Source organism: Manis javanica, chromosome 3, assembly GCF_040802235.1.
Source record: "Manis javanica isolate MJ-LG chromosome 3, MJ_LKY, whole genome shotgun sequence".
Taxonomy (NCBI): domain Eukaryota; kingdom Metazoa; phylum Chordata; class Mammalia; order Pholidota; family Manidae; genus Manis; species Manis javanica.
Genome location: NC_133158.1, coordinates 165,495,808 through 165,522,953, shown reverse-complemented (window position 1 = coordinate 165,522,953; position 27,146 = coordinate 165,495,808). Strand labels below are relative to the sequence as shown.

General features: G+C 35.8%; 1 protein-coding gene across 1 annotated transcript in view; it reads left to right on the top strand.

Annotated features, from left to right (window-relative positions):
• XRN1 (5'-3' exoribonuclease 1) overlaps positions 1 to 27,146 on the top strand; it is a 182,242-nt gene that overhangs the window by 127,194 nt on the left and 27,902 nt on the right. Inside the window, 3 exon segments of the mRNA XM_073232329.1 lie at positions 16,710 to 16,917; positions 17,986 to 18,081; positions 23,839 to 23,947. Of these exon segments, the coding sequence (XP_073088430.1) occupies positions 16,710 to 16,917; positions 17,986 to 18,081; positions 23,839 to 23,947 (413 nt within the window).

Genomic DNA, 27,146 nt, shown 5'->3' with positions numbered 1-27,146 from the left:
AAGCAGAAGGGCCTGGAACCAAGATTACTTTATCTGGCAAGATTATCATTTAAATTTGAAGGAGGGATTAAACAATTTCCAGATAAGCAAAAGCTGAGAGAATTTACCTCCCACAAACCATCTCTACAGTCTATTTTGGAGGGACTGCAATAGATGGAAGGGTTCCTAAGGTTTAATAGCTGTCACCAGAGGTAATAAAACCACAGTAAAGAAAATAGAGCAGCTAATTACTAAGCAAATGCAAAATTAAATTAACTATCCCCAAAGTCAATCAAGGGATAGACAAAGAGTACAGAATATGATACCTAATATGTAAAGAAAGGAGGAGGAAGAAAAAGGAGGAGAAAAAGAAAAGAACCTTTGGATTGTGTTTGTAACAGCATCTTAAGTGCTTCTTAAGTTAGACTCTTAGATAGTAAGGAAATTAACCTTGAACGTCTGGTAACCACGAATCTAAAGCCTGCAATGGCAATAAGTACATACCTATCGATAATCACCCTAAATGTAAGTGGACTGAATGCACCAATCAAAAGACATAGAGTCACAGAATGGATGAAAAAACAAGACCCATCTATATGCTGCCTACAAGAGACTCACCTCAAACCCAAAGACATGCAAAGACTAAAAGTCAAGGAATGGAAAAAGATATTTCATGCAAACAACAGGGAGAAAAAAGCAGGTGTTGCAGTACTAGTATCAGACAAAATAGACTTCAAAACATAGAAAGTAACAAGAGATAAAGAAGGACATTACATAATGATAAAGGGGTCAGTCCAACAAGAGGATACAACCATTATAAATATATATGCACCCAACACAGGAGCACCAGCATATGTGAAACAAATACTAACAGAACTAAAGGAGGAATTAGAATGCAATGCATTCATTTTAGGAGACTTCAACACACCACTCACTCCAAGGGACAGATCCACCAAACAGAAGATAAGTAAGGACACAGAGGCACTGAACAACACACTAGAACAGATGGACCTAATAGACATCTACAGAACTCTACATACAAAAGCAACAGGATACACATTCTTCTCAAGTGCACATGGAACATTCTCCAGAATAGATCACATACTAGGCCACAAAAAGAGCCTCAGTAGATTCAAAAAGATTGAAATTCTACCAACCAACCAACTTTTCAAACCACACAGGTATAAAACTAGAACTAAATTGTACAAAGAAAGCAAAAAGGCCCACAAACACATGGAGGCTTAACAACATGCTCCTAAATAATTAATGGATCAATGACCAAATTAAAATAGAGATCAAGGAGTATATGAAAACAAATGACAACAACACAAAGCACCGACTTCTGTGGGATGCAGCAAAAGCAGTCTTAAGAGGAAAGGATATAGCAATCCAGGCATATTGAAAGAAGGAAGAACAATCCCAAATGAACAGTCTATTCATTGTCTATAGTCAATTATCTATAGTTTATAGTCTATATATAGTCTATAGTCAATTATTGAAATTGTCAAAAGAAGAACAAATGAGGCCTAAAGTCAGCAGAAGGAGGGACATAATAAAGATCAGAGAAGAAATAAATAAAATTGAGAAGCATAAAACAAAAGAAAAAATCAATGAAACCAAGAGCTCGTCCTTTAAAAAATAAACAAAATAAATAACCCTCTAGCCAGACTTATTAAGAGAAAAAGAGAATCAAGACCCATCAACAAAATCTGAAATGAGAAAGGAAACATCACAACAGACCCCACAGAAATACAAAGAATTATTAGAGAATACTACAAAAAACTATATGCTAACAAGCTAGAAAACCTAGAAGAAATGGACAACTTCCTAGAAAAATACAACCTTCCAAGACTGACCAAGGAAGAAACACAAAATCTAAACAAACCAATTACCACCAAAGAGATTGAAGTAGTAATAAAAAAACTCCCCAAGAACAAAACCCCAGGCCAGATGGAATTACCTTGAAATTTTATCAGACATACAGAGAAGATATAATACCCATTCTCCTTAAAGTTTTTCAAAAAGTAGAAGAGGAGGGAATACTCCCAAACTCATTCTATGAAGCCAACATCACCCTAATACCAAAACCAGGCAAAGACCCCACCAGAAAGAAAATTACAGACCAATATCCCTGATGAATGTAGATGCAAAAATACTCAACAAAATATTAGCAAACTGAATTAAAAAATACATCAAAAGGATCATACACCGTGACCAAGTGGCATTCATCCCAGGGATGCAAGGATGGTACAACATTCGAAAATCCATCAACATCATCCACCATATCAACAAAAAGAAGGACAAAAACCACATGATCATCTCCATAGATGCTGAAAAAGCATTCGACAAAATTCAACGTCCATTCATGACAAAAACTCTCAGCAAAATGGGTATAGAGGGCAAGTACCTCAACATAATAAAGGCCATATATGATAAACCCACAGCCAACATTGTACTGAACAGCAAGAAGCTGATAGCTTTTCCTCTGAGATCGGGAACAAGACAGGGATGCTCACTCTCCCCACTGTTATTCAACATAATACTGGAGGCCCTAGCCATGGCAGTGAGACAACACAAAGAAATAAAAGACATCCAGATTGGTAAAGAAGAAGTTAAACTGACACTATTTGCAGATGACACGGTATTGTACATAAAAAAAAACCCTTAAGATTCCACTCCAAAACTACCAGAAAAATATCACAATTCAGCAAAGTTGCAGGATACAAAATTAATACACAGAAATCTGTGGCTTTCCTATACACTAACAATGAACTAATAGAAAGAGAAATAAGGAAAACAATTCGATTCACAATGGCATCAAAAAGAATTAAATACCTAGGAATAAACTAACCAAGGAAGTGAAAGACCTATACCATGAAAACTACAGGACACTCTTAAGAGAAATTAAAGAAGACAATACCAAATGGAAACTCATCCCATGCTCTTCCCTAGGAAGAATTAATATTGTCAAAATGGCCATCCTGCCCATAGCAATATACAGATTCAATGCAATCCCTATCAAATTACCAACAGCATTCTTCAATGAACTGCAACAAATAGTTTTAAAATTCATATGGAACCACCAAAGACCCCAAATAGCCAAAGCAATCCTGAGAAGGAAGAATAAAGTGGGGGCAATCTCGCTCCCCAACTTCAAGCTCTACTACAAAGCCACAGTAATCAAGACAATTTGGAGCTGGCGCAAGAACAGACCCACAGTCCAGTGGAACAGAATAGAGACTCCAGACATTAACCCAAACATATATGGTCAATTAATATATGATAAAGTAGCCATGGACATACAATGGGAAATGACAGCCTCTTCCACAGTTGGTGCTGGGATAACTGGACAGCTACATGTAAGAGAATGAAACTGGACCATTGTCTAACCCCATACACAAAAGTAAATTCAAAATGGATCAATGACCTGAATGTAAGTCATAAAACCATAAAACTCTTAGAACAAAACATATCCAAAAATCTCTTGTCTGTAAACATGAGCGACTTCTTCATGAACATATCTCTGCAGGCAAGGGAAACAAAAGCAAAAATGAACAAGTGGGACTACATCAAGCTGAAAAGCTTCTGTACAGAAAAGGACACCATCAATAGAAGAAAAACATATCCTACAGTGTGGGAGAATATATTCATAATATACAGTTCCAATAAAGGATTGACATGCAAAATATATGAAGAGCTCATTCACCTCAACAAACAAAAAGTAAAAAATCCAATTAAAAAATGGGCAGAGGAGCTGAACAGACAGTTCTCCAAAGAAGAAATTCAGATGGCCAACAGACACATGAAAAGATGCTCCACATCGCTTGTCATCAGAGAAATGCAAATTAAAACCACAATGAGATATCACCTCACACCAGTAAGGATGGCCACCATCCAAAAGACAAACAACAACAAATGTTGGTGAGGTTGCGGAGAAAGGGGAACCCTCCTACACTGCTGGTGGGAATGTACATTAGTTCAACCATTGTGGAAAGCAATATGGAGGTTCCTCAAAAATCTCAAAATAGAAATACCATTTGACCCAGGAATTCCACTTCTAGGAATTTACCATAAGAATATAGCAGCCCAGCTTGAAAAAGACAGATTCACCCCTATGTTTATCGCACTATTTACACTAGCCAAGAAATGGAAGCAACCTAAGTGTCCTTCAGTAGATGAATGGATAAAAAAGATGTGGTACATATCCACAATGGAATATTATTCAGCCATAATAAGAAAACAAATCCTACCATTTACAACAGCATGAATGGAGCTAGAGGGTATTATGCTCATTGAAATAAGCCACACAGAGAAAGACAAGTAACATGTGATTTCACTCATCTGTGGAATATCAGAACCAAAAAATACTGAAGGATCAAAACAGCAGCAAACTCACAGAATCCAATGACAAGTAGTGACTCTGTAGCATATTACTATGCTGATGGACATACCTTTACCAAAGGGAAAGGGACTGGGGAGGATGGGTGGGAAGGGAGGGATAAAGGGTAAAAGGGGCATCACGATTAGCACACATAATGTAAGGGTAGGGTACATGGGAAGGCAGTATAACACAGACAAGTAGTGATTTTAAAGCATCTTACTATGCTGATGGACAGTGACTGTAATGCCGTATGTGGTCGGGACTTAATAATATGCAGAGTCTAGTATCCGTAATGTTGCTTATGTAATTGTGCATCAATATTACCAAAATTTTAAAAAATCAAAAAAATAAAATAAAATATGTCCAATGGTGGGATGGAGAAGTTCAGGTTTCTATGAGTATGATAATTCCTGATGTCTCCAGAAAGGCTTACTATTTAACATAGGACTTGACAAATGAATAATAGTTAACTGGGAGGAAAGGAGAAGAAGAGTGGGTGAAAAATGGTCTGGAATATGCAGCAATGGGCATATCACTATTTCAAAAACCAAAAAGAGTGTAAGTGTATCTGAACTTCTGCAACTATGTAAGATTTGAATAAGAGAGAGAGAAGCAAAGACCACACTATGCAGGAACTTGTAAGCCAACTTTCAGGACATGTTAAAGATGCTTGTATCTCGGTCCTCATCCTTAAAGCAGAGTAATGCCATCAAAATCAGAGATGTGACATGATTGGATTTGCATTTTAATGGAGTTTTGGGTGCTCATGCCAGATTGTGGTGGTCTGAGTGAATGGCAGGCATAATAAAGAACATGGAAAATTGAGCTGACCCTTGAGAAGATTGACCATGAAGAGGAAAAAAAATAACTAGAAGTTAGGAGGTTTAAAAGGAAATTATTGGATTGTTTGCTTATTTCTTTTTTATTAAGGTATCATTGATATACAATCTTATGAAGGTTTCACATGAGCAACATTGTGGTTACTACATTCCCCCCTATTATCAAGTCTCCACCACATATACCATTACAGTCACTGTCCATCAGCCTAGTAAGATGCTACAGAGTCACTACTTGTCATCTCTGTGTTATACTGCCTTCCCCATGTCTCCATTACATTATGTGTGCTAATCATAATACCCCAGTCCTCTTCTCCCCACCTCCCCAGCCCTTTCCCTTTAGTAATGGCTAGTCCCTTGTTGGAGTCTGAGTCTGCTACAGTTTCATTCCTTCAGTTTTCTTTGTTGCTGTACTCCACAAATGACTGAAATCATTTGGTACTTGTCTTTCTCTGCCTGGCTTATTTCACTGAGCATAATACCCTCTAGCTCCAACCATGTTGTTGCAAATGATAGGATTTGTTTATTCTAATGGCTGAATAATATTCCATTGTGTATATGTACCACATCTTCTTTATGCATTCGCCCACTGATGGACACTTAGGTTCCTTCCATATCTTCGCTGTGGTAAATAGTGCTGTTATAAATGGGGGTGCATATGTCTTTTTGAATCTAGAATCTTGTTTTCTTTGGGTAAATTCTTAGGAGTGGAATTCCTGGGTCAAGTGGTATTTCTATTTTCAGTTTTTTGAGGACGCTCTGTACTGCTTTCCACAATGGTTGAACTAATTTACATTCCCACCGGCAGTGTAGGATGGTTCCCCTTTCTCCATATCCTCACCAGCATTTGTTGTTGTCTGTCTTTTGGATGTTGGTCATCCTAACTGGTAAGAGGTGATATTTCATTGTGGTTTTGATTTCCCTTATGATTAGCGATGTGGATCATCTTTTCATGAGCCTGTTGGCCATCTGAATTTCTTCAATGGAGAATTGTCTGTTCAGATCCTCTGCCCATTTTTTTTTTTAATTTTTATTTTTTTGAAGAACATTATGTTTACTAGGCTCTCCCCTACCCCATGTCCCCCCAACAAGCCCCATTACAGTCACTGTCCATCAGCATAGTAAGATGTTGTAGAATCACTACTTGTCTTCTCTGTGTTGCAAAGCCCACCCCTTTCCCCCACCCCCCACATTATACATGCTAATCATAACACCCCCTTTATTCTCCCCCCCCCCTTATCCCTCACTACCCTCCCATTCTCCCCAGTCTCTTTTCTTTGGTAACTGTTAGTTCATTCTTGGGTTCTATGATTCTGCTGCTGTTTTGTTCCTTCAGTTTTTCTTTTGTTCTTATACTCCACAGATGTGTGAAATCATTTGGTATTTGTCTTTCTCCGCTTGACTTATTTCACTGAGCATAATTCCCTCTAGCTCCATCCATGTTGTTGCAAATGGTAGGATTTGTTTTCTTCTTATGGCTGAATAATATTCCATTATGTATATGTATCACATCTTCTTTATCCATTCAGCTACTGATGGACACTTAGGTTGCTTCCATTTCTTGGCTATTGTAAATAGTGCTGCGATAAACATAGTTGTGCATCTGTCTTTTTCAAACTGGAGTGCTGCATCCTTAGAGTAAATTCCTAGAAGTGGAATTCCTGGGTCAAATGGTAAGTCTATTTTGAGCATTTTGAGGAACCTCCATATTGCTTTCCACAATGGTTGAACTAATTTACATTCCCACCAGCAGTGTAGGAGGGTTCCCCTTTCTCTGCAACCTCGCCAACATTTGTTGTTGTTTGTCTTTTGGATGGTGGCCATACTTACTGGTGTGAGGTGATATCTCATTGTGGTTTTAATTTGCATTTCTCTGATAACTAGTGATGTGGAGCATCTTTTCTTGTGTCTGTTGGCCATCTGAATTTCTTCTTTGGAGAACTGTCTGTTCAGCTCCTCTGCCCATTTTTTAATTGGATTATTTGCTTTTTGTTTGTTGGGGAGTGTGAGCTCTTTATATATTTTGGATGTCAAGCCTTTATTGGACCTGTCATTTACAAAAATATTCTCCCATACTGTAGGGCACCTTTTTGTTCTATTGGTGGTGTCCTTTACTGTACAGAAGTTTTTCAGCTTGATGTAGTCCCACTTGTTCATTTTTGCTTTTGTTTTCCTTCCTCTGCCCATTTTTTAAATGGGTTATTTGCTTTGTAGGTGTTCAGTTGTGTGAGTTCTTTATATATTTTGACTCAACCCCTTATTAGATGTGTTGTTTATGAATATATTCTCCGATACTGTAGGATGCCTTTCTGTTCTGATGATGGTGTCCTTTGCTGTACAAAAGCTTTTTAGTTTAATGTAGTCCCATTTGTTCATTTTTGCTTTTGTTTCCCTTGCCCAACAAGTTCTGTTCAGGAAAAAGTTGATCATGTTTGTATTCAAGGCATTTTGCCTCTGTTTTCTTCCAATATTTTTATGGTTTCATAACTTACATTGAGGTCTTTGATCTATTTTGTGTTTACTATTCTGTATGCAGTTAGACTGTAATGCAGTTTCATTATCTTACATGTAGCTCTCCAGTTTTACCAACACCAGTTATTGAAATGCTGTCATTTCACCGTTGCATATCCATAAGTCCTTTATTTTATATTAAGTAACCATATTTGCCGTGTTTATGTCTGGGCTATCTATTCTGTTCCATTAATCTATGTGTCTGTTCTTTTGCCAGTACCAAATTGTCTTCACTACTGTGGCTTTATAGTAGAGCTGGAAGTTGGGGAGCATAATTCCCCCAGCTTTATTCTTTCTTCTCAGGATTGCAGTGGCTATTCGGGGTCTTTTGTAGTTCAATATGAATTTTAGAACTATTTGTTTTAGTTCATTGAAGAATGCTGTTGATATTTTGATGGGGATCGCATTGTCTGTAGATTGCTTTAGGCAGGATGGCCATTTTGTCAATATTAATTCTTCCAATTCATGAGTATGGGATGTATTTCCATTTATTGGTGTCTTAATTTCTCTCGAGTGTCTTGTAGTTTTCAGAGTATATGTCTTTCACCTCCTTGGTTAGGATTATTCCTAGGTATTTTATTCTTTTAGATGCAATTGTAAATGGAATGGTGTTCCTAATTTGTCTTTCTGCTGGTTCATCATTAGTGTCTCGGAGAGCAACAGATTTCTGTGTATTAATTTTATATCCTGCAACTTTACTGAATTCAGTTATTCTAGTTGTTTTGGAGTGGGTCTGTTTAGAGTTTTTTATTTACAATATCATATCATCTGAAAATAGTGACAGTTTCACTTCTTTCTTATCAATCTGGATGCCTTTTATTCATTGTGTTCTCTGATTGCTGTTGCTGGGACCTTCAGTACTATGTTGAATAGAAGTGGGGAGAGTGAACATCCTCGTCTTGTTCTCGATTTTAGAGGAAAAACTTTCAGTTTTTCTCTGTTACGTATGATGTTGGCTGTGCATTTGTCATATATGGCCTTTATTATGTTGAGGTGCTTGCTCTCTATGTCCTTTTTGTTGACAGTTTTCATCATGAATGGATGTTGAATTTTTTTAAGTGCTTTTTCAGCATCTATTGAGATGATCATGTTTTTTTTCCTTTTTGTTGATGTAATGGATGATGTTGATGTATTTTCGAATGCTGTACCACCCTTGCATCCCTGGGGTAAATCCCACTTGGTCATGATGGATGATCTTTTTTATGTATTTTTGAATTCAGTTTGCTAATATTTTGTTGAGTATATTTGCATCTATGTTCAATTAGGGATATTGGTGTGTAATTTTCTTTTTTTTTTTTATTGTGTCTTTGCCTGGTTTTGGGATTAGAGTAATGCTGGCCTCATACAATGATTTTGGAAGTATTCCCTCCTCTTCTACTTTTTGGAAAACTTTAAGGAGGATGGTTATTAAGTCTTCTCTAAATGCCTGATAAAATTCAGCAGTGAAACCATCTTGTCCTGGGGTTTTGTTCTTGGGTAGTTTTTGATTACTGATTCAATTTCATTGCTGGTAATTGGTCTGTTGAGATTTTCTGTTTCTTCCTGGGTCCCTCTTGAAAGATTGTATTTTTCTAGAAAGTTTTCCATTTCTTCTAGATTATTCAATTTGTCATCATATAATTTGTCATAGTATTCTCTCATAATTCTTTGTATTTCTGTGGTGTCCATAGTGATGTTTCCTTTCTTATTTCAGATTCTGGTTATGTGATTAGACTTTCTTTTTTTCTAGATAAGTCTGGCTAGGGGTTTATCTATTTTGTTTACTTTTTCAAAGAACCAGCTCTTGGTTTCATTGATTGTTTCTATTGTTTTATTCTTCTGATTTTATTTATTTCTTCTCTGATCTTTATTATGTCCCTCCTCCTACTGACTTTGGGCCTCATTGTTCTTCTTTTTCTAGTTTCATTAAGTGTAAGTTTAGACTGTTCATGTGATACTGTTGTTCTTTCTTCAGATAAGCCTGTTTTGCAGTACACTTCCCTCTTCGAACGGCTTTTACTGCATCCCACAGAGCTTTGCAGTTTTGAGTTATTGTTTTCATTTGTCTCTGTGTATTTCTTGACTGTGTTTTTATTTGGTCAGTAATCCATTGATCATTTAGGAGCATGTTCTTAAGCCTCCCTATGTTTGTGGATTTTTTTGTTTTCTTTGCATAATTTATTTCTAGTTTCATTCCTTTGTGGTCTTAGATGCTGTTTGACACAATTTCAATCCTTCTGAATTTACTGAAGCTATTTTTGTGGCCTAATATGTGATCTGTTCTGGAAAATATTCCACGTGCTCTTGAGAAGAATGTGTATCCTCCTGCTTTTGGTAGAGTGTTCTATGGATGTCTATTAGTTGCATCTGTTCTAATGTGTTGTTCAATGCCTCTGTCTCCTTAATTTCTGTCTAGTTAATCTGTCCTTTGGAGTGAGTGGAGTGTTGAAGTCTCCTAAAATGAATGCATTGCATTCTATTTCCCCCTTTAATTCTGTAGTATTTGTTTCACATATGTAGGTGTTCCTATTTTGGGTTCATAGATATTTATAATGGTTATATCTTCTTGTTCTACTGATCCCTTTATCATTATGTAATGTCCTTCTCTGTTTCTTGTTACTTTTTTTGTTTTGAAGTCTATTTTTCCTGATACAACTACTACAACTCCTGCTTTTTTCTCCCTATTATTTGCATGAAATATCTTTTTCCATCCCTTCACTTTTACTCTGTGTGTGTCTTTGAGTTTGATGTGAGTCTGTTGTAGGCAGTATATTCATGGGTCTGGTTTTTATATCCATTCTATAACTCTGAGTCTTTTGAATGGTGCATTCAGTTCATTTATATTTAGGATTATTATTGATAGATATGTGCTTATTGGCATTGCAGGATTTAGACTTGTGGCTACCAAAGTTCAAGGGCAGCTTCTTTACTATCTAAAGTCTAACTTAAGTCACTTAGTATGCTATTTCAAACACAATCTAAAGGTTCTTTTTTTTCTTCCCCCTCCACTCTTTACATGTTACGTCTCATATTCTGTACTCTTTTTGTGTATCCCTTGACTGACTTTGTGGGTAGTTCATTTAATTTTGCATTTGCTTAGTAATTAATTGGTCTACTTCCTTTACTGTGGTCTTATTTTCTCTGGTGACAGCTATTTAGCCTTAGGAATACTTACATCTATAGCAGTCCCTCCAAAATATGCTGTAGAGATGGTTTGTGGGAGGTAAATTCTCTCAACTTTTGCTTAGCTGGATATTGTTTAATCCCTCATTCAAATCTAAATGATAATCTTGCAGGTAGGTAGAGTATTCCTGGTTCGAGGCTATTTTGTTTCATTGCATTAAATATGTCATGCCACCCACTTCTGGCCTGTACGGTTTCTGCTGAGAAGTCTGATGACAGCCTGATGGGTTTTCCTTTGTATGTGATCTTTTTGCTCTCTTTGGCTGCTTTTAATACTCTCTCCTTGTCTTTGATTTTTGCCATTTTAATTATTATATGTCTTGGTTGTCTTCCTTAGGTCCCTTATGTTGGGAAATATGTGTACTTCCATGGCCTGAGAGACTATTTCCTTCCGCAGATTGTGGACGTTTTGAGCATTTTCTCAAAGAGACTTTCTATCCTTTTTTCTCTCTCTTCCTCTGGTACATCTGTAATATGAATATTGTTTCATTTGAATTGGTCACTCAGTTCTGATTATTCCCTCTTTCCTAGAGATCCTTTTTTCTCTGTGTACCTCAGCTTCTTTGTATTCCTGTTCTCTAATTTCTATTTCATTTACCATCTCCCCTACTTCATCTAATCTGCTTTTAAATCCCTCAATTGTATGTTTCAGTGCAGATACTGTATTTTTTCAAAGTTTCTATCTTTCTTGAGGTCCTCCCTGAAATTTCAAATATTTTTCTTTAGCTCTGTGAACATGTTTATGGTTTTTATTTTAAAGTCTTTATCAAGAAGATTGAAGATTTCAGTTTCACTGCGCCCTCTTTCTAGTGTTTGAGGAATTGTGGTTTGTACAGGATTCTTTTGCCATTTCATATTACTAATGTTACTATAGAATAATAACTTTGTGTAGGCAGCTCCCTGTAGTGCCCAGAAGCCCTACTGTCTGGAGCTGCCCACTATCTGGAGTGATGGTGGGGGTTGCAGATGATCAGCACCCATGCCTGCCAGTTCTAAAGAGCTCTTTCCTTCTTCCCTGCTGCAGTGCCTGCCTCCAATGCCACAGCCAATGGGCCAAGAGCAGGTGAAGGCACCCCGAGTTAGGTCCTTATAATTACTGTAGGCAGGGCCACTCTCCAGCTGGCCTGGCACAAAGGCAGGGGCCGCATGTTTGCAAACCCATGCTGTTCAGGTGGAAGGAATGGCAGGCTGCCTATTGCAGTGGGGGCCTCCGCACTGCATTGCCAGCCAGGGGAATGGAGTGCCTATCTGCTGGTCTGAGTGTGATGGGATGATTTTATTCACCTGTCCTTTCTCTTGAGCAGGAAGTTCTGAGTAATCCTTGCCCCTTCAGCACCCCTCTCATTGTCGGAAGTCTTTCAAAGTGCCCACCTTACTTTTGCCCCAGAAAGGCCCGTTGTGGCTACCTATTCTCTACAAGTGGCTGGTATCTCAATCTCTCTGAGTATTCCGCCTGTCTCTGCCTTCCAAACCAACTAATCTCCTGAGCATCATATATTGTGGATTCGTGCTCCTGGAGCATATATCCAGGACTGGGTGTTTAACAGTCCTGGGCTTCTACTCCATCCCTGCTCTGTTTCTCTTCCTTCCTCCTGTGAGCTGTGGTTGAGGAAGGGCTTGGGTCCCCCCAGATTGCACTTTACCCTTTTGTGCTATGGTTTCCCCAAATGTAGGCAGTCTTTCTCAGTCTTCAGATTGCTCTTTCTGATTAGTTGTATTTGCTGTATTTTCATGTTATATGTGGTTTTGGGAGGAGGTTTCTGCCTCACTTCTTAGGCCACCATCTTTTTTCCGCCTCTCAGATTGTTTATTCTTAATTTAAACAAAGTTAAGACTTATTGAAGGATATTTTGGGGGAGTACTAATAGAAAATTTAAAGTTGTGGGAAAAATGATCATAACAGAATGAGACACCATTCTAATAATAGAATATTAGAAAGTGTGAACGCTTATACCTATACTTTGTGTTACTTTGGGTGTGTGAATTGTCTGGCCCTCAATTTCATCATCTTCAGTGAAGATCTGTACTTCACTAAGTTACTGTGAAGATTAAATGAAATCCTTTCTATATTTCCTTTCTGCCAACTTAAAACTGGCTGAAAAAATCAACTGAATTTAGCTTAATTTCTTTTCTCCTCTATTTTGATTAGTGGGTAATTAAAATTATTAAATTTCTCTTTTTGCCTCTGCATAAAAATAAGTTTTCAGTCTTTATGCCATTATCACCTTCAGAACGCTATTATTAATTTATAACATAAATTTTCCTGTTAACAAAACTCTTTACTGTCTGGACTCCTCAAATGAAGCAACAGAGTGGATCCCATATCTGATTTTAGTTTTCTTGAAAATGTTTGATTACCAATAACTATAGCCTTGGAACTTTGAAAATAGATTTTTAAGATGATCAACATTTTCATTAGTGTCCTTTTTTCCCTCCTAGGTAAAGGTAGTAGATTTATTGACTGATAGAGAGCTGTGTAAAAGTATTACCTGCCTACAGTACATTCATTTCTATAATCAGAATCTTCAAATACATTATCATGAAAATATATTCTAGAAATCTTACAAAGATTTCTCATAAAAGAATTCTAACCTTTTCCATGATCTTGCAATATAAAATGATTATATTCTCCACCCAAAAAAAAGGACAAAAACCACATGATCATCTCCATAGATGCAGAAACAGCATTCAACAAAATTCAAAATCCATTTATGATAAAAACACTCAACAAAATATGTGTAGAGGGCAAGTACCTCAACATAATAAAGGCCATATATGACAAACCCACAGCCAACATCATACTTAACAGTGAAAAGCTGAAAGCTTTTTCTCTAAGATCGAAAATAAGACAGGGATGCCCACTCTCCCTGCTTCTTTTCAACATAGTACTGGAGATCCTCGCCACAGCAATCAGACAACACAAAGAAATATAAGGCATCCAGATTGGTAAGGAAGAAGTCAGACTGTCATTGTTTGCAGATGACATGACATTGTACATAAAAAACCCTAAATAATCCACTCCAAAACTACTAGAACTAATATCTGAATTCAGCAAAGTTGCAGGATACAAAATTAACACACAGAAATTCATTGCATTCCTATACACTCACAAATGAACTGGCAGAAAGAAATATCAGAAAAACAATTACGTTCACAATTGCATCAAAAAGAATAAAATGCCTAAGAATAAAACTGACCAAGGAAGTGAAAGACCTATACTCTGAAAACTACAAGACACACCTAAGAGAAATTAAAGAGGACACTAATAAATGGAAATTCATCCCATGCTCTTGGGTAGGAAGAATTAATATTGTCAAAATGGCCATCCTTCCTAAAGCAATCTACAGGTTCAATGCAATCCCTATCAAAATACCAAAGGCATTCTTCAACGAACTAAAACAAATAGTTCTAAATTTCATGTTGAACCACAAAAGACCCTGAATAGCCAAAGCAGTCCTGAGAAGAAAGAATAAAGCAGGGGGATCTTGCTTCCCAACTTCAAGCTCTACCACAAAGCCACAGTAATCAAGACTATTTGGTACTGGCACAAGAACAGACCCACAGACCAATGGAACAGAATAGAGAGTCCAAATATTAACCCAAGCATGTATGGTCACTTAATATACGATAAAGGAGCCATGGATGTACAATGGGGAAATGACAGCCTCTTCAACAGCTGATGTTGGCAAAACTGGACAGCTACATGTAAGAGAATGAAACTGGGTTACTGTCTAACTCCATACACAAAAGTAAACCCTAAATCGATCAAAGACCTGAAGTAAGTCATGAAACCATAAAACCCAGAAGAAAATACAGGCAAAACTCTCTTGAATATAAACATGAGCAACTTCTTCATGAACATAATCTCCACAGGCAAGGGAAACAAAAGCAAAAATGAACAAGTGGAACTATATCAAACTAAAAAGCTTCTGTATAGCAAAGGACATCATTAATAGAAGAAAAAAAGCATCCTTCAGTATGGGAAAATATATTCATAAATGACATATCCAATAAGGTGTTCACATCTAAAATATATAAAGAGCTCACACACCTCAAGAAACAAAATTCAAATAATCCAATTAAAAAATGGTCAGAGAAGCTGAACAGACACTTCTCCAAAGAAATTAAGAAGGCCAGCAGGCACATTAAAAGATGCTCCACATTGCTAATCATCAGAGAAATGCAAATTAAAACCACAATGAGATATCACCTCACACCAGTTAGGATGGCCACCATCGAAAAGACAAACAACAACAAATTGTTTTTTTATTTTTTTTGGTGTCATTAATATGCACTTACATGAACAACTTTGTGGTTACTAGATTCCCCCCATTATCAAGTCCCCACCCTGCACTGGCTTATTTCACTGAGCATAATACCCTCTAGCTCCATCAATGTTGGAGCTGCACTATTTACAATAGCCAAGAAACCTAAGTGTCCATCAGTAGGAGAATAAAACAAATGTCAGTGAGGATGTGGAGAAAGGGGAACCCTCCTACACTGCTGGTGGGAATGTAAATTAGTTAAAACATTGTGGAAAGCAATATGGAGGTTCCTCATAAAACTAAAAATAGAAATACCATTTGACCCAGGAATTCCACTCCCAGGAATTTACCCTAAGAATGCAGCAGCCCAGTTTTAGAAGACATATGCAACCCTGTGTTTATCACTGCACTATTTACAATAGCCAAGAAATGGACGCAACCTAAGTGCCCATCAGTAGATGAATGGATAAAGAAGATACGGTACATATACACAGTGGAATATTTTTCAGCCATAAGAAGAAAACAAATCCTACCATTTGCAACAACATGGATGGAGCTAGAGGGTATTATGCTCAGTGAAATAAGCCAGGCAGAGAAAGACAAGTGCCAAATGATTTCCCTCATTTGTGGACTATAACAACAAAGCAAAACTGAAGGAACAAAACAGCAGCAGACTCACAGAGCCCAAGAATGGACTAACAGTTACCAACGGAAAAGGGGCTGGGGAGGATGGGTAGGAAGGGAGGAATAAGGGGAAAAAGGGGCATTATGATTAGCACACATAATGTGGGGGGCATGCATGGGGAAGGCAGTATAGCACAGAGAAGACAAGTAGTTATTCTATAGCATCTTACTATGCTGACGGACAGTGACTGTAATGGGGTATGTGGCCACGACTTGATAATGGGGGGAATCTAGTAACCAGAATATTGTTCATGTAAGTGTATATTAATGATACCAAAAAAATAAAAATAAATAAAGATTATATTCTCAGAGAGAGAAAAGTAGGTGATATAATACTGTTGAAAACTTTTGACAAGAGAAGGCTTATTATAATATCCAACATTTTTATCAATGCCAGGAAGGAAGGAAATCACAAAAATTGATCATGAGACAAATGTGATCAAAGCTTACATTTACCTTGTTGCATAGGTAGAGCCACACTGAGAATAAATAGCTCCATACTTGGGTAGCTCGTGGTTTTTCAAAAACCAGACTGTACAACACATAGCTTTTTTAAAGACATTGGACACTGGATTCATAAAATTTTAATTATTTTCAGCCGTTGTGTAGGAAGCCTTATGAGGGCAAACTAACATACACACACACACCCCTATGCATATAACTATACCTCTAGAACAGTGTTTTTTCCCCACTTGGTAGCACTGAATAATCTGTAAGGAAAATTACCAGAAATGTATCATCTTATAAGAGATCTTTATATGATTTCATAGAAAAATAATGTCTATTAGATCAGACAACAGACTATCCAACCCAAAAGTTATTTGATTCTTTTGCTCCCTAGCATATTTAGTAGTATTTCCCTCTGACCCTGATACAACGTTTTTCTTTTAGGTGCTCACCTGGTAGAGGTTATCGATTGCCAACAAGTGCCTTGGTGAACCTTTCTTATGGGAGTCGCTCTGAAACTGAAAATCAGAAGTTGACAGCTATTGTGAAACCACAACCAACTGTGAATCACTATAGCTCAAATGCATCAGTTTCTCCTGGGCATTTGGGAGGCCTGAATCATTCCCCTCAATCACTTTTTGTTCCTACTCAAGTAAGGCTCTTAGTCTTTAATTCTTTCCTCTTTTGCAAATCACAGGCATTTTGTAAGTGGAAATTTAATTTGACTTTGATTTTTAAAGTTTTGGTTGAAGTCAATTTCAGATTTGTTTTAAGATAATTAGCTAATAAAGAATGCTATTGATAGCATTATACCTTTGTTATAAAATTACAGTTATAATAAAGAAGAAAATATATTCATTTAAATAACGAGCTTGAGAATATTTGCTTTCTCTTTACATATTTACTTTTCAGTCTAACCTTTAAATTCTTTTCTATATAACTCAAATGTCCAATTCTGTTTGCTCTGAAATGACATAAATTTAAAAGGGAAAGTGAAAAAATTATATTATGTTTATCAGAAGCAGTTTTCAAGTTCCCACTATGTGTGACTCATGAGTGATTTTCTTTATTTCATCTTTCTGAAGACAAAATTTTTTCTGTTAGATACTTATGTAATCCCATGTCCCCAATCTTAACCATATTTTTTAATTCAAATAATACATGTTTATTATAGACTAATTAGAAACATGGGTAGGGAGGTAATGACAGAGGAAACAGTATCTCACATCTCATAGGTAACCACTGTTAATTTTCATACATATTTTACCAGTTTTAATCTGCATGAAATCAGTTCTTCATTACTAACAGCTGATTTTTTAATCTATTAGATTAATTTTGTATAAGATGAAGATTTTTAAAATAAAATTATTAGATGTTAGTTTGAATGAGATACATCAGTACATTGGAAGACAAAAAAAATCTGTTGGTAAGGATATTGATTCAGTATAATCTTTTATAGCACTTATTATGCTTTAATTTTGAGTAAAACCATTCAAAACCAACCTTCGCAACATTGTGAAATCTTTCTTCAGCATTTGAAGACCATTTTCACTCCAATACTTTTATGATTCCTATACTAAGCTCCAAAAAAAGAACTGAAAGTTCAGATAATGAAATTTATATATCTTGTCTACTGCTATGTAATGAATAAATTTTTTTATTTCTAAGTCTTTATGTTTTCATATTTCAGTTCCTTAAGAAATCTTTTGTGCTTTTCCAGGTACCTACCAAAGATGATGATGAATTTTGCAACATTTGGCAGTCTTTACAGGGATCTGGAAAGGTTCAGCGCTTTCAGCCAGCTCTGCAAGAGAAAGTTAGTATACCTTGTTTGATAGAAATTTAATTTAAATACATATATGTTTTTTAATATATATATATATTGATTGATTGATAGATAGGTATTTAAGGTATGCACTAATTAATTTTCCCCTGAAATCTCATGAAGGAAAAATAGTTTTGATTATGAATTTTCATAATTCTCTTTGCCATACATAAAAGTTTTTGTGCCAATGAGTGAGAATATAGATAATTTTTCTTTTAAGTCAGTCTTTGGCTTTTTTTATCTTTTAGTTGTTTCCAAAATCCTTCTAAGTGTATTTTCAATTCAACAAAAGCCTTAATGGCACTCATTAAGTTACTCATTTCCACTTGAATATATAGCTTTATGCTAGCAGTAAACTGTCTTAAATATGAGTGAGCAAATTCACATTTCTTGATAGATATTAAGAAGAGGAAAGAAATTCTGCTAAGAAAAGTATACTCAGACAAGAAAAGGAAGATGAAAAGGAATGAATCCTATTGTATGTTTTACTAATTAAAATTACTGACCCATTTTCTCAGCTTAGGTCAAGAAGGAATGTTTTCTCAAGTTTATAAACCACTAGCCTTGTACCATGAGGGCCTCATTTATTTTAATGTCTTCCAGTGATGGTGGCATTATCAGAGCTAGAGAGGGAAAAATAGTATAGGGAATGATAATAAAAATAAACAAAGTGAGAGTGACAAAATACACAGATCTTCTCTGCCAATATGCTATTGTAAGATTTCCTTAGATTATCCATGTGTCCTTTCTATCTAAATGTAATCCATATCCAGATTTTCAAAACCTCTTTTTCTCTCTAATTTATTTGGTATTACTAACCACTCATTCTTCAAGAGTGCTACATTACCGTTCCTTCATTCATTCACACATATTTATCGAGCACCCACAATGAGCCAGCATTGTTCTATGTAATAAGAATACAGCTATAAACAAAACAAAAATCCTGACCCTCATACAATTAGTAATCTAGGGAGGAGAGCACAATAAAGAAGATACATAAGTAAATTACATGCTATATTAGAGAATAATATAAAAGCATGAGAAAAACTACAGGAAAGGAAGATAGGTAATGTTGAGGGGAGAAGAGGTGAGGTTTTAGAGTTTTAAGGGAATGAGCAAAGATTTGAATGAAGTGAAGAATAAGGTATGTAGCTATCTGAGTGGAGAGTATTCCAGACAAATTCAAAGACCCTATTGGGGAGACAATCCCTGGGGTACACAAGGAGGAAAAAGAAGACCATTAAGACTGAATCAGTACATAATTTCCTACATTATATAAGAAATGTAACTATAGCAGTGACATATTGATAACATGAAGGACCTTCCAGGCTGTTATAAGGACATTGGCTTTTATTCAATGAAATGGATTATCAGTGGAGGGTTTTAAGCAGCAGAGTGACATGATCTGTCTTAATTTTCATAGGATCATTCTGCCTGCTATTGTGATAACAGAATGTAGAAGAGCTAGGTAGAAACTGAGAACATTGGTTAGGGGACTACTGAAATCATCAAAATAGAGTTAATAATGACTTGGACCAGGGTAGTAGGAGCCTGAGAAAAGTGGTCAAATTCTAGACTTATTTGAGAGGGATTGCCAGCTGATAATGAATTGGATATGGGGATAAAAGAGAGAATGGATTAAAGAATATGATATTAAGGTCTTAGTAACTAAAAGGATAGAGTGGCTATTAACCCCAATAAAGGTAAGATTGTGGGTCAGGTAGATCTGTGGGGGAAGGCCAGTTCAATTTTGGATGTGGTAAGATTGAGATACATGTTAAACATTTAAGTGCAGGTAAAGAGTTGGACATTTAAGTGGAGAAGTAGAGTTGGACTATGAGTCTGAAAGTCATGGAGGATGTCCAATCTGGAGTGAGAAATTTGGGTGTGTGTGAGGGCATGTATCTGTTTATCTATATCTCTTTATCTGTATCCAAGGAAGTAGTTTTAGGTACAGAGGAAGTCCAAAAACTTAGCCTTAGAGAATTCCACCCTTAAAAGTCAGAGAAACAAGATAAAACTGACAAAGAAGACTGAGAAGAATGGCCAGTGAGACAGGAAGAAAACCAGTAAAGGATGGTGCCTAGATACCAAATGAAGAATGGATATCAAGGACAACAGAGTGATCAACTAAATTAAATGCTGGTTATGGGTCAGTTAAGATGAAAACTGAGAACTGACCATAGAGTTTTGCACATGAGATCATTGGGAATCTTGACAAGGGCTGTTTCAGTAGAGTGACAGTAGTGAAATACTGATTAGAGTGAGTTTAAGAGAGAAGGAGAGGAAAGAGATTGAAGGCAGAAAATATAGGTACTTCCTTCAAGGAGTTATAGTCTGAAAGGAAACACTACCCTGAGTTCCCTCTTGCCTTTGTTCTTTCAGTCTTTCACTAGGGACTCTTCCCCGCAATGCAGCAACATTTGTCTTTTCCCTTTTGCCTTCTTGTTTCACTGGTGACTTTGGCTCTTAACTTCTTGGCTAATTACTACTCAGTCTATGTGATTTCATCCCTATCAGTCAAGATCTAACCCTGTATCAGCAGCTTTCTAGAAGACAGGTATAGATGGATTCCCCACCATCACCTCAACCTCAAGATGTCTCAGAATGGACCTGACCTAAACTCTTCTCTTACCCTTATTTCTAATACTACCATTTCCCCATGCATATAATCCTAAAAGCATGGAGTCAAAAAACATTTGCTCTTTCTTTCTAATACTGCTTTGCAGTAAGAAACTCCAATTATTTATTTCTTCTCAATTCCCACAGCTGGACCTTAGATTATCATGCCATTCCTAGATTAACCTCCTGTCTGTGCTTCCTGTTCCTTAATCTTTCCTTTCCGGTCCTTCTTCCCTACTACTGTCTGAAAAATCTTTCCCAAAGATCCTCTCATGTATGTTAGCCCCATGACATAAATGGGCAAAGTATCTAATTAATAAGAGTTCCATGGCTTTGAACTCAGTTTAGTCCTGGAAGTACTGTGCTATGATACATTTGACACTGGACCTGGAATCAGGAAATCAGGTTTTGTGACTCAAACTCACCAAATATAATATCCCTGGATCTGTGTGGCCTCATGTGTAAAATTAGGGCATGGACTTAGATGACCTCTGAGATCTTCCAGCCCTAAAATAGTGTTCTTCAAATAGTCTAGAAAGTATAAGGTACCCTGTTTAGTACTATCAGACTTCAATCTCAATGCAAACTAATATCTAGTCCTTGTTTGATCTAACCCTACCTAATTCTTTCTTTTTATGACCCTACCTAATTCTTATATAAAGTGTGTCCAACTATTTAGTAAAATGGTCTGGTCTGTTCCAGTCATATTGGTCTCTCTACTTTCCATTACCCACAAATGGATAATTCCCATTTTGGGTATTCTTATTGTTCCTTCTACTTAGGATGCCCTTTCCTCTCTCACTACTAAAATTTCACTAGGTCTTAGTCAAGGTCTGCTAGTTTTACCACCCATTTCCTTGAGAGGAACTCAACACTTGATATTATATCTCCTCAGAATCCACTGCATATATCTCCTGTTGTTGGGTACTTTTCATTATTTGTGTGAACCCTCCCAAGTTAATCTCCAATATTCCAAAAATTTTGTGCTACCATGTATAACACTTACATCCATGAAACATTTAATAAACAACATGGTTATTCATCTGATGAGCAAATTCCTTCTCTCTATCCATCTCTATCTGTCAACATGATTAAAAACAAGTATTCAAGCTTTTGGAAAAGGCAAAATTATGGAAATGGTAAAAAGATCAGTGGTTGCCAAGGGGTTAGGAAGAAAGGGAGGGATGAATAGATAGAACACAGAGGATTTTTAGAACATTGAAAATACCCTGTATGATACTACAGTGCTATGTAGATACACGTCATTATATATTTGCTGCAATCCATAAACTATACACCACAAAGAGTGAACTCAGTGTAAACTATGGACTTTTGGTAATAATGATGTGTCAGTGTAGGTTCAACATTTATAACAAATGTACCACTTGGGTGGGGGATGTTGATAATGGTGATGACCATGCAACTGTGGGAGCAGGGTATAACATGAGAACTCTCTGTACCTTCCTCCCAATTTTGTTGTGAACCTAAAACTGCTCTAAAAAAACAGTCTTTAAAAAAAAATTCAAGCCTTTATTGGTAAAATTTGAAAATGTGACTGACACAAATAGCTTTATATAGCTATCAAAAGGAACGAACCAAAAAACTATACCCAAACCTAGAATATTTTTTCTTTCTAATAAACTTCTGGCACCCTTTTTCTCTGAAATGGTACTGTGAACATGGGTTTTAGAGTTAGAGCTCAAATGTCAGCTGCCTGTGACTTATTTCTATAACCAAATTACTTTCATCACTTTGAGCCTCAGTTTACTCGTCTATAAAATGGAATCAAAATATACCATAACATTTTTATGATTATAACATTATTTTGATATGATATATGATAATGGATGCAAATATATCTTAACCGCACCTGGCACATAATAGATACACAGTATTTGTTCATACCCATCTATTGATCCTCATGTTACCTTCTAATTACCTTTCTTAGAGTTAAACTGCCCCAATGTACCTGCTGTAGTGCACAGTCCCACCAGCCAGTATACTATGCTGATGGAAGTCTCCTGGCCCTTACGACTCTCCAAGATGAAAGAGCCCTGGTGTTCCTGTGCATTTGAGCTCATTGGACCTTCCTTCACACTCTGGGGCATATCACAACTATTTTGGAGCATTCCCACTGCCAACTAGGACATGATGTGCCTTTGTACCCCATGTTCATTTATCTGTATCCAGAAGAAAATTAATAGGGCCCACCAAAAGCAAAATTGTGAAATGACTAATTTGTATTGAACATTTCTAGCCTGTGCTTCTGCTTCCTTTCCTGCTTCAACTGTGGCAAGTTATCTGTCTCTTTTTCCTTCAGGCCTCCTCTCCATATCAGAAAACAAAAGGATATAATATGATCTGTGTATGAAACTTTCTCATACCATTTTACTAATTCTGTCCATTCATGCACTATCATAATTACTATAGCTTTATTACCAGTCTTGCTATCTGGTGGTAGTCTTCCATCATTTGAAAACCTTGACAGTATAAATACCAGTTAATAAAAATCAGGTAGTGGGGGAAGGAATATGGAAGGGCTAATATCCTCAGTTTTCGTAATAGGCAGAAATCATGAATTCTATAAACTTTTTAATGGAGATTTTTTAAATAACAAAGTCAAGAGAATAGTATAATGAACAACAGGTACCCACCCCTTACCTTGCACATGTCCAACCCTATTTATTCTATAACACCTACTCATTTTCCCACTACACCTACGTCAGGGATAGAATTATTTTGCAGCAAATGTAGAGACATCTTTCAAGGTTGATGGTTCTGTGATGAAGAAGCATTTACCTGAAGTTTAATCTTTTCTTTAGTTTCTATATTAACTTCAAGAAAAATTAGATTTCTTGCTATTAAAAGGAGCATTTTTTGTAAAATAATTGTTTTCTATATATCTTGCTATCTAATCATGCACAGAAAAATATCTGGAGTGATGATTATTATGTTAATGGATATTTCTGGATGATTTGTGTTTTTTTAAAATTCTGTATACTGTTCTTTATTTTTTTGTAATGAACTGTATAATTTTTTATAAAATGATATATTTATTAAACATTGAGGAAAAGTAGTTATAATATTGAGTTTGTTTAAATCATTTATAAGAATTTTAATTTTCAGGGTATAGTTCTACCTCAAGAAATAAATCAAGTAACTCAACATCATAAATCTGACTTTAATGACAACAGTATGAAATGTCAACAAAGAAAACATGAGCATCCCAGAAAATGTAAGTTAGAAAAGTATACTTGTGTTGCTGCTTCCTTTTATTTTTTATTATTATTTCCCTTTATTTTTATTAATTAACATTTTTGGGTTATAATTCACATACCATAAAATTCATCCTTTTAAAGAATATAATCAGTGTTTTTTTCTTTCTTCACAAAATTGTACAACCAATGCCACTATCTAAATTTAGAACATTTTCATCATCCCAAAAAGAACCACAATACTTATTAGCAATCATTCCTTTAGTCCCTGGCAACTACTAATTTACTTTCTGCCTTTATGGACTGACCTATTATGGATATTGCATATAAATAGAATCATAAAATATGTGACCTTTTACGACTGGCTTCCTTCACTTGGCATGTTTTCAAGGTTTGACCATGTTGTAGCATGTATCAGTACTGTATTCCTTTTTATGGCTGAATTATATTCCATTATGAAACTACATTTTGTTTATGCATTCATCCATTGATAGACATTTGGTTTGTTTCCACTTCGGGGCTATAATGAATATTGCCGCTGTGAATATCCACATGCAAGTTTCTGTGTGAACATGTGTTTACAATTTTCTTGGGTATATACGATGAGTATAATTACCGAGTTACATGTTAACTCTATGTTTAACTTTTTATGGAACTACAAAACTGTTTTCCAAAATGGCTATGCCATTTTGCATTCCTATTATAGCCATCCTGGTAGTTGTAACCTGGAGTCTTCTTGTATCATTTGTAATTCATTAATGACTAATAATAACCATCTTTTCACGTACTTACTGGTTGTTTGTATATCTTTGGAGAAATGTCAGATCCTTCACTCATTTTAAAATTGAGTTAGTTGTCAAGTTATTTGTCCTTTAGTTGTAAGATTTCTTTGTATAATTCTGTGTACAACATGCTTATCCAATATTTGATTTGCAAATATGTGTTCTCCTATTGGTGTCCTTTAACTTTCTTTATAGTGTCCTTGAAGCACAGAAGTTTTTTTATTTTGATAAAGTCCAATTTACCTATTTTTTCTGTTTTTTCCTAGGTTGCTTGTGCTTAGGTTTCATATCTAAGAAACCGTTGCTTAATCCAAGATTGCAAAGATTTATACCTATGTTTTCTCCTAAGAGTTTTATAGCTTTAGCTCTTCACATTTAGGTCTCTTTTTCCATTTTTAAGTAATTGTTTGTATTTGGTATGAGGTTGGGATCTATATTCAGTTTTTTGCATGTGGATATCCAGTTTTCCCAGCACCATTTGCTAAAAGACTATTCTTTTCCCATTTAATTCTTTTGGCACTCCATTGAATTTTCTTGATACCTTGTGAAAAGTCAATTGACCATAGATGTATGGGTTTATTTCTGGCCTCTCAATTCTATTCCACGCCATCTTTATGTGAGCAACACACCATCTTAATTACTGTAGCTTTGTTAGACATTTTGAAACTGAGAAGTCTGAGTCCTCCAACTTTTCTTTTCAAGATTGTTTTGTCTGTCTGGTCTCTTGCATTTCCATATGAATTTTAGGATCAGCTTGTCTATTTCTACAAAAATGGCAGCTAGAATTTTTATAGGATTGCATTGCTTCTGTAGATAACTTTGGATAGTGTTGTCATCTTAACAATATTAATTCTGCCTATCCATGAACACAAAATGGCTATTTATTTAGGTCTTTAATTTCTTTCGATTATATTTTATAGTTTTCATTGTATAAGATTTGCACTTTTTTTGTTAAATTTATTCCCAAGTATTTTATTCTTTTTGATGTTATTGTCAGTAGAACTTTTTTCTTAACTTTTTTGGGGGGGTAAGGGAGATTGCTTATTTCTATTTATAGAAATAAACTCACTTTTGTGTGTTGATCTGTATCCTGCCACCTTGCTGAACTTTATTAGCTATAATTTGTTGTGGCTTCTACAAATAGAAATAGTTTTATTTCTTCTTACATAATCTGGATGCTTTTTATTTCTTTTTCTTGCCTACTTGTTGTGGCTAGAACCATCAGTACAATGTTGAACAGCAGCAGTGGTGAGAGCACAACCCTTGTCCTGATCATAGGGGTAAGCTTTCAGTCTGTCAGCATTAAATGTAATGTTAACTATGGGGTTTGGTAGATGCTCTTTGTTAGGTGAGGAAGTTCACTTCTATTCCTAGGCTTTTTTCTGTGAGTGATGCTACATTTTATCAAATACTATTTCTGTGGCTAATGAAATATGGTCTAATCTATTGATGGTTTTTCATATGTTGAACCAACCTTGCATTCCTGGGATAAATCCCACTAGGTCATGGTATATATTCCTTTTTATATGCTGCAAGATTCAATTTGCTAGTATTTTGTTGAGGACTCTTGCATCTATATTCATAAGAGATATTTATAATTTTCTTGTAATGTCTTAGATTTTGATACCATTGATAACACTGACTTCATAGGATATTGGTAATAACACTTTGAAAGACCTCAAGCCTCATTCTGATCTCTCTAGGGTAGCCAGAGTGTTGGTTTTTACCCAAAATGCTGTCTGTTATTTTTTAAGGCTACTTGGAACTAGAAAGTGGGGAATGGTACTAGGGCAAGTTAAAATGCCACAAAGCTTACTATTCTGAAATTCAGTCTTTTATTTTGAATAAACACTCCTGGATTGATGCAAACATTTGATTAACTTCCACAGTTAGGAAAATTTGGATTTTGGTAATTTATGGCCATTTTCTCATTCTTTTTATGGAGAAGTCAATTTTTAGAGGTACTTACTCTGATACTTTGCTCATGTCCCCTAACTACTTTTTGAGATAAATTTTATTTAGGGTAATCCAGTTAATGTTTTTGTGTGTAAATAGCTTGTCTATTAAATCTGTAACTGTATTACAGATTTCTGTAACTATATTACAGATTTCTATTAAAAATATGTGTGAATATTTTGTTGTTAATATTCTCTTAAAAATTTGTGAATTTTACTTTTTTCATGTCTTCACTAGTGTCTGTTGAGTTCCAGGGGCATTAGGAAATACAAATGCAGAGATGAGAATCTTCATTTTATAGTTGCTTTGTCTCTTCTTTTGACCAAAGTATTCCCAAATTGCCACAAATTGCTCTATATGTTCAAAATATGACTCATTTGTTATTCATTAATTTATTTATTCAGCTGCTATTTTAGGTGCTAGGGATACATGAGTGAACAAGGCAGACAAGTTTTCGGGCCTAATGGACTTGACATGCTAA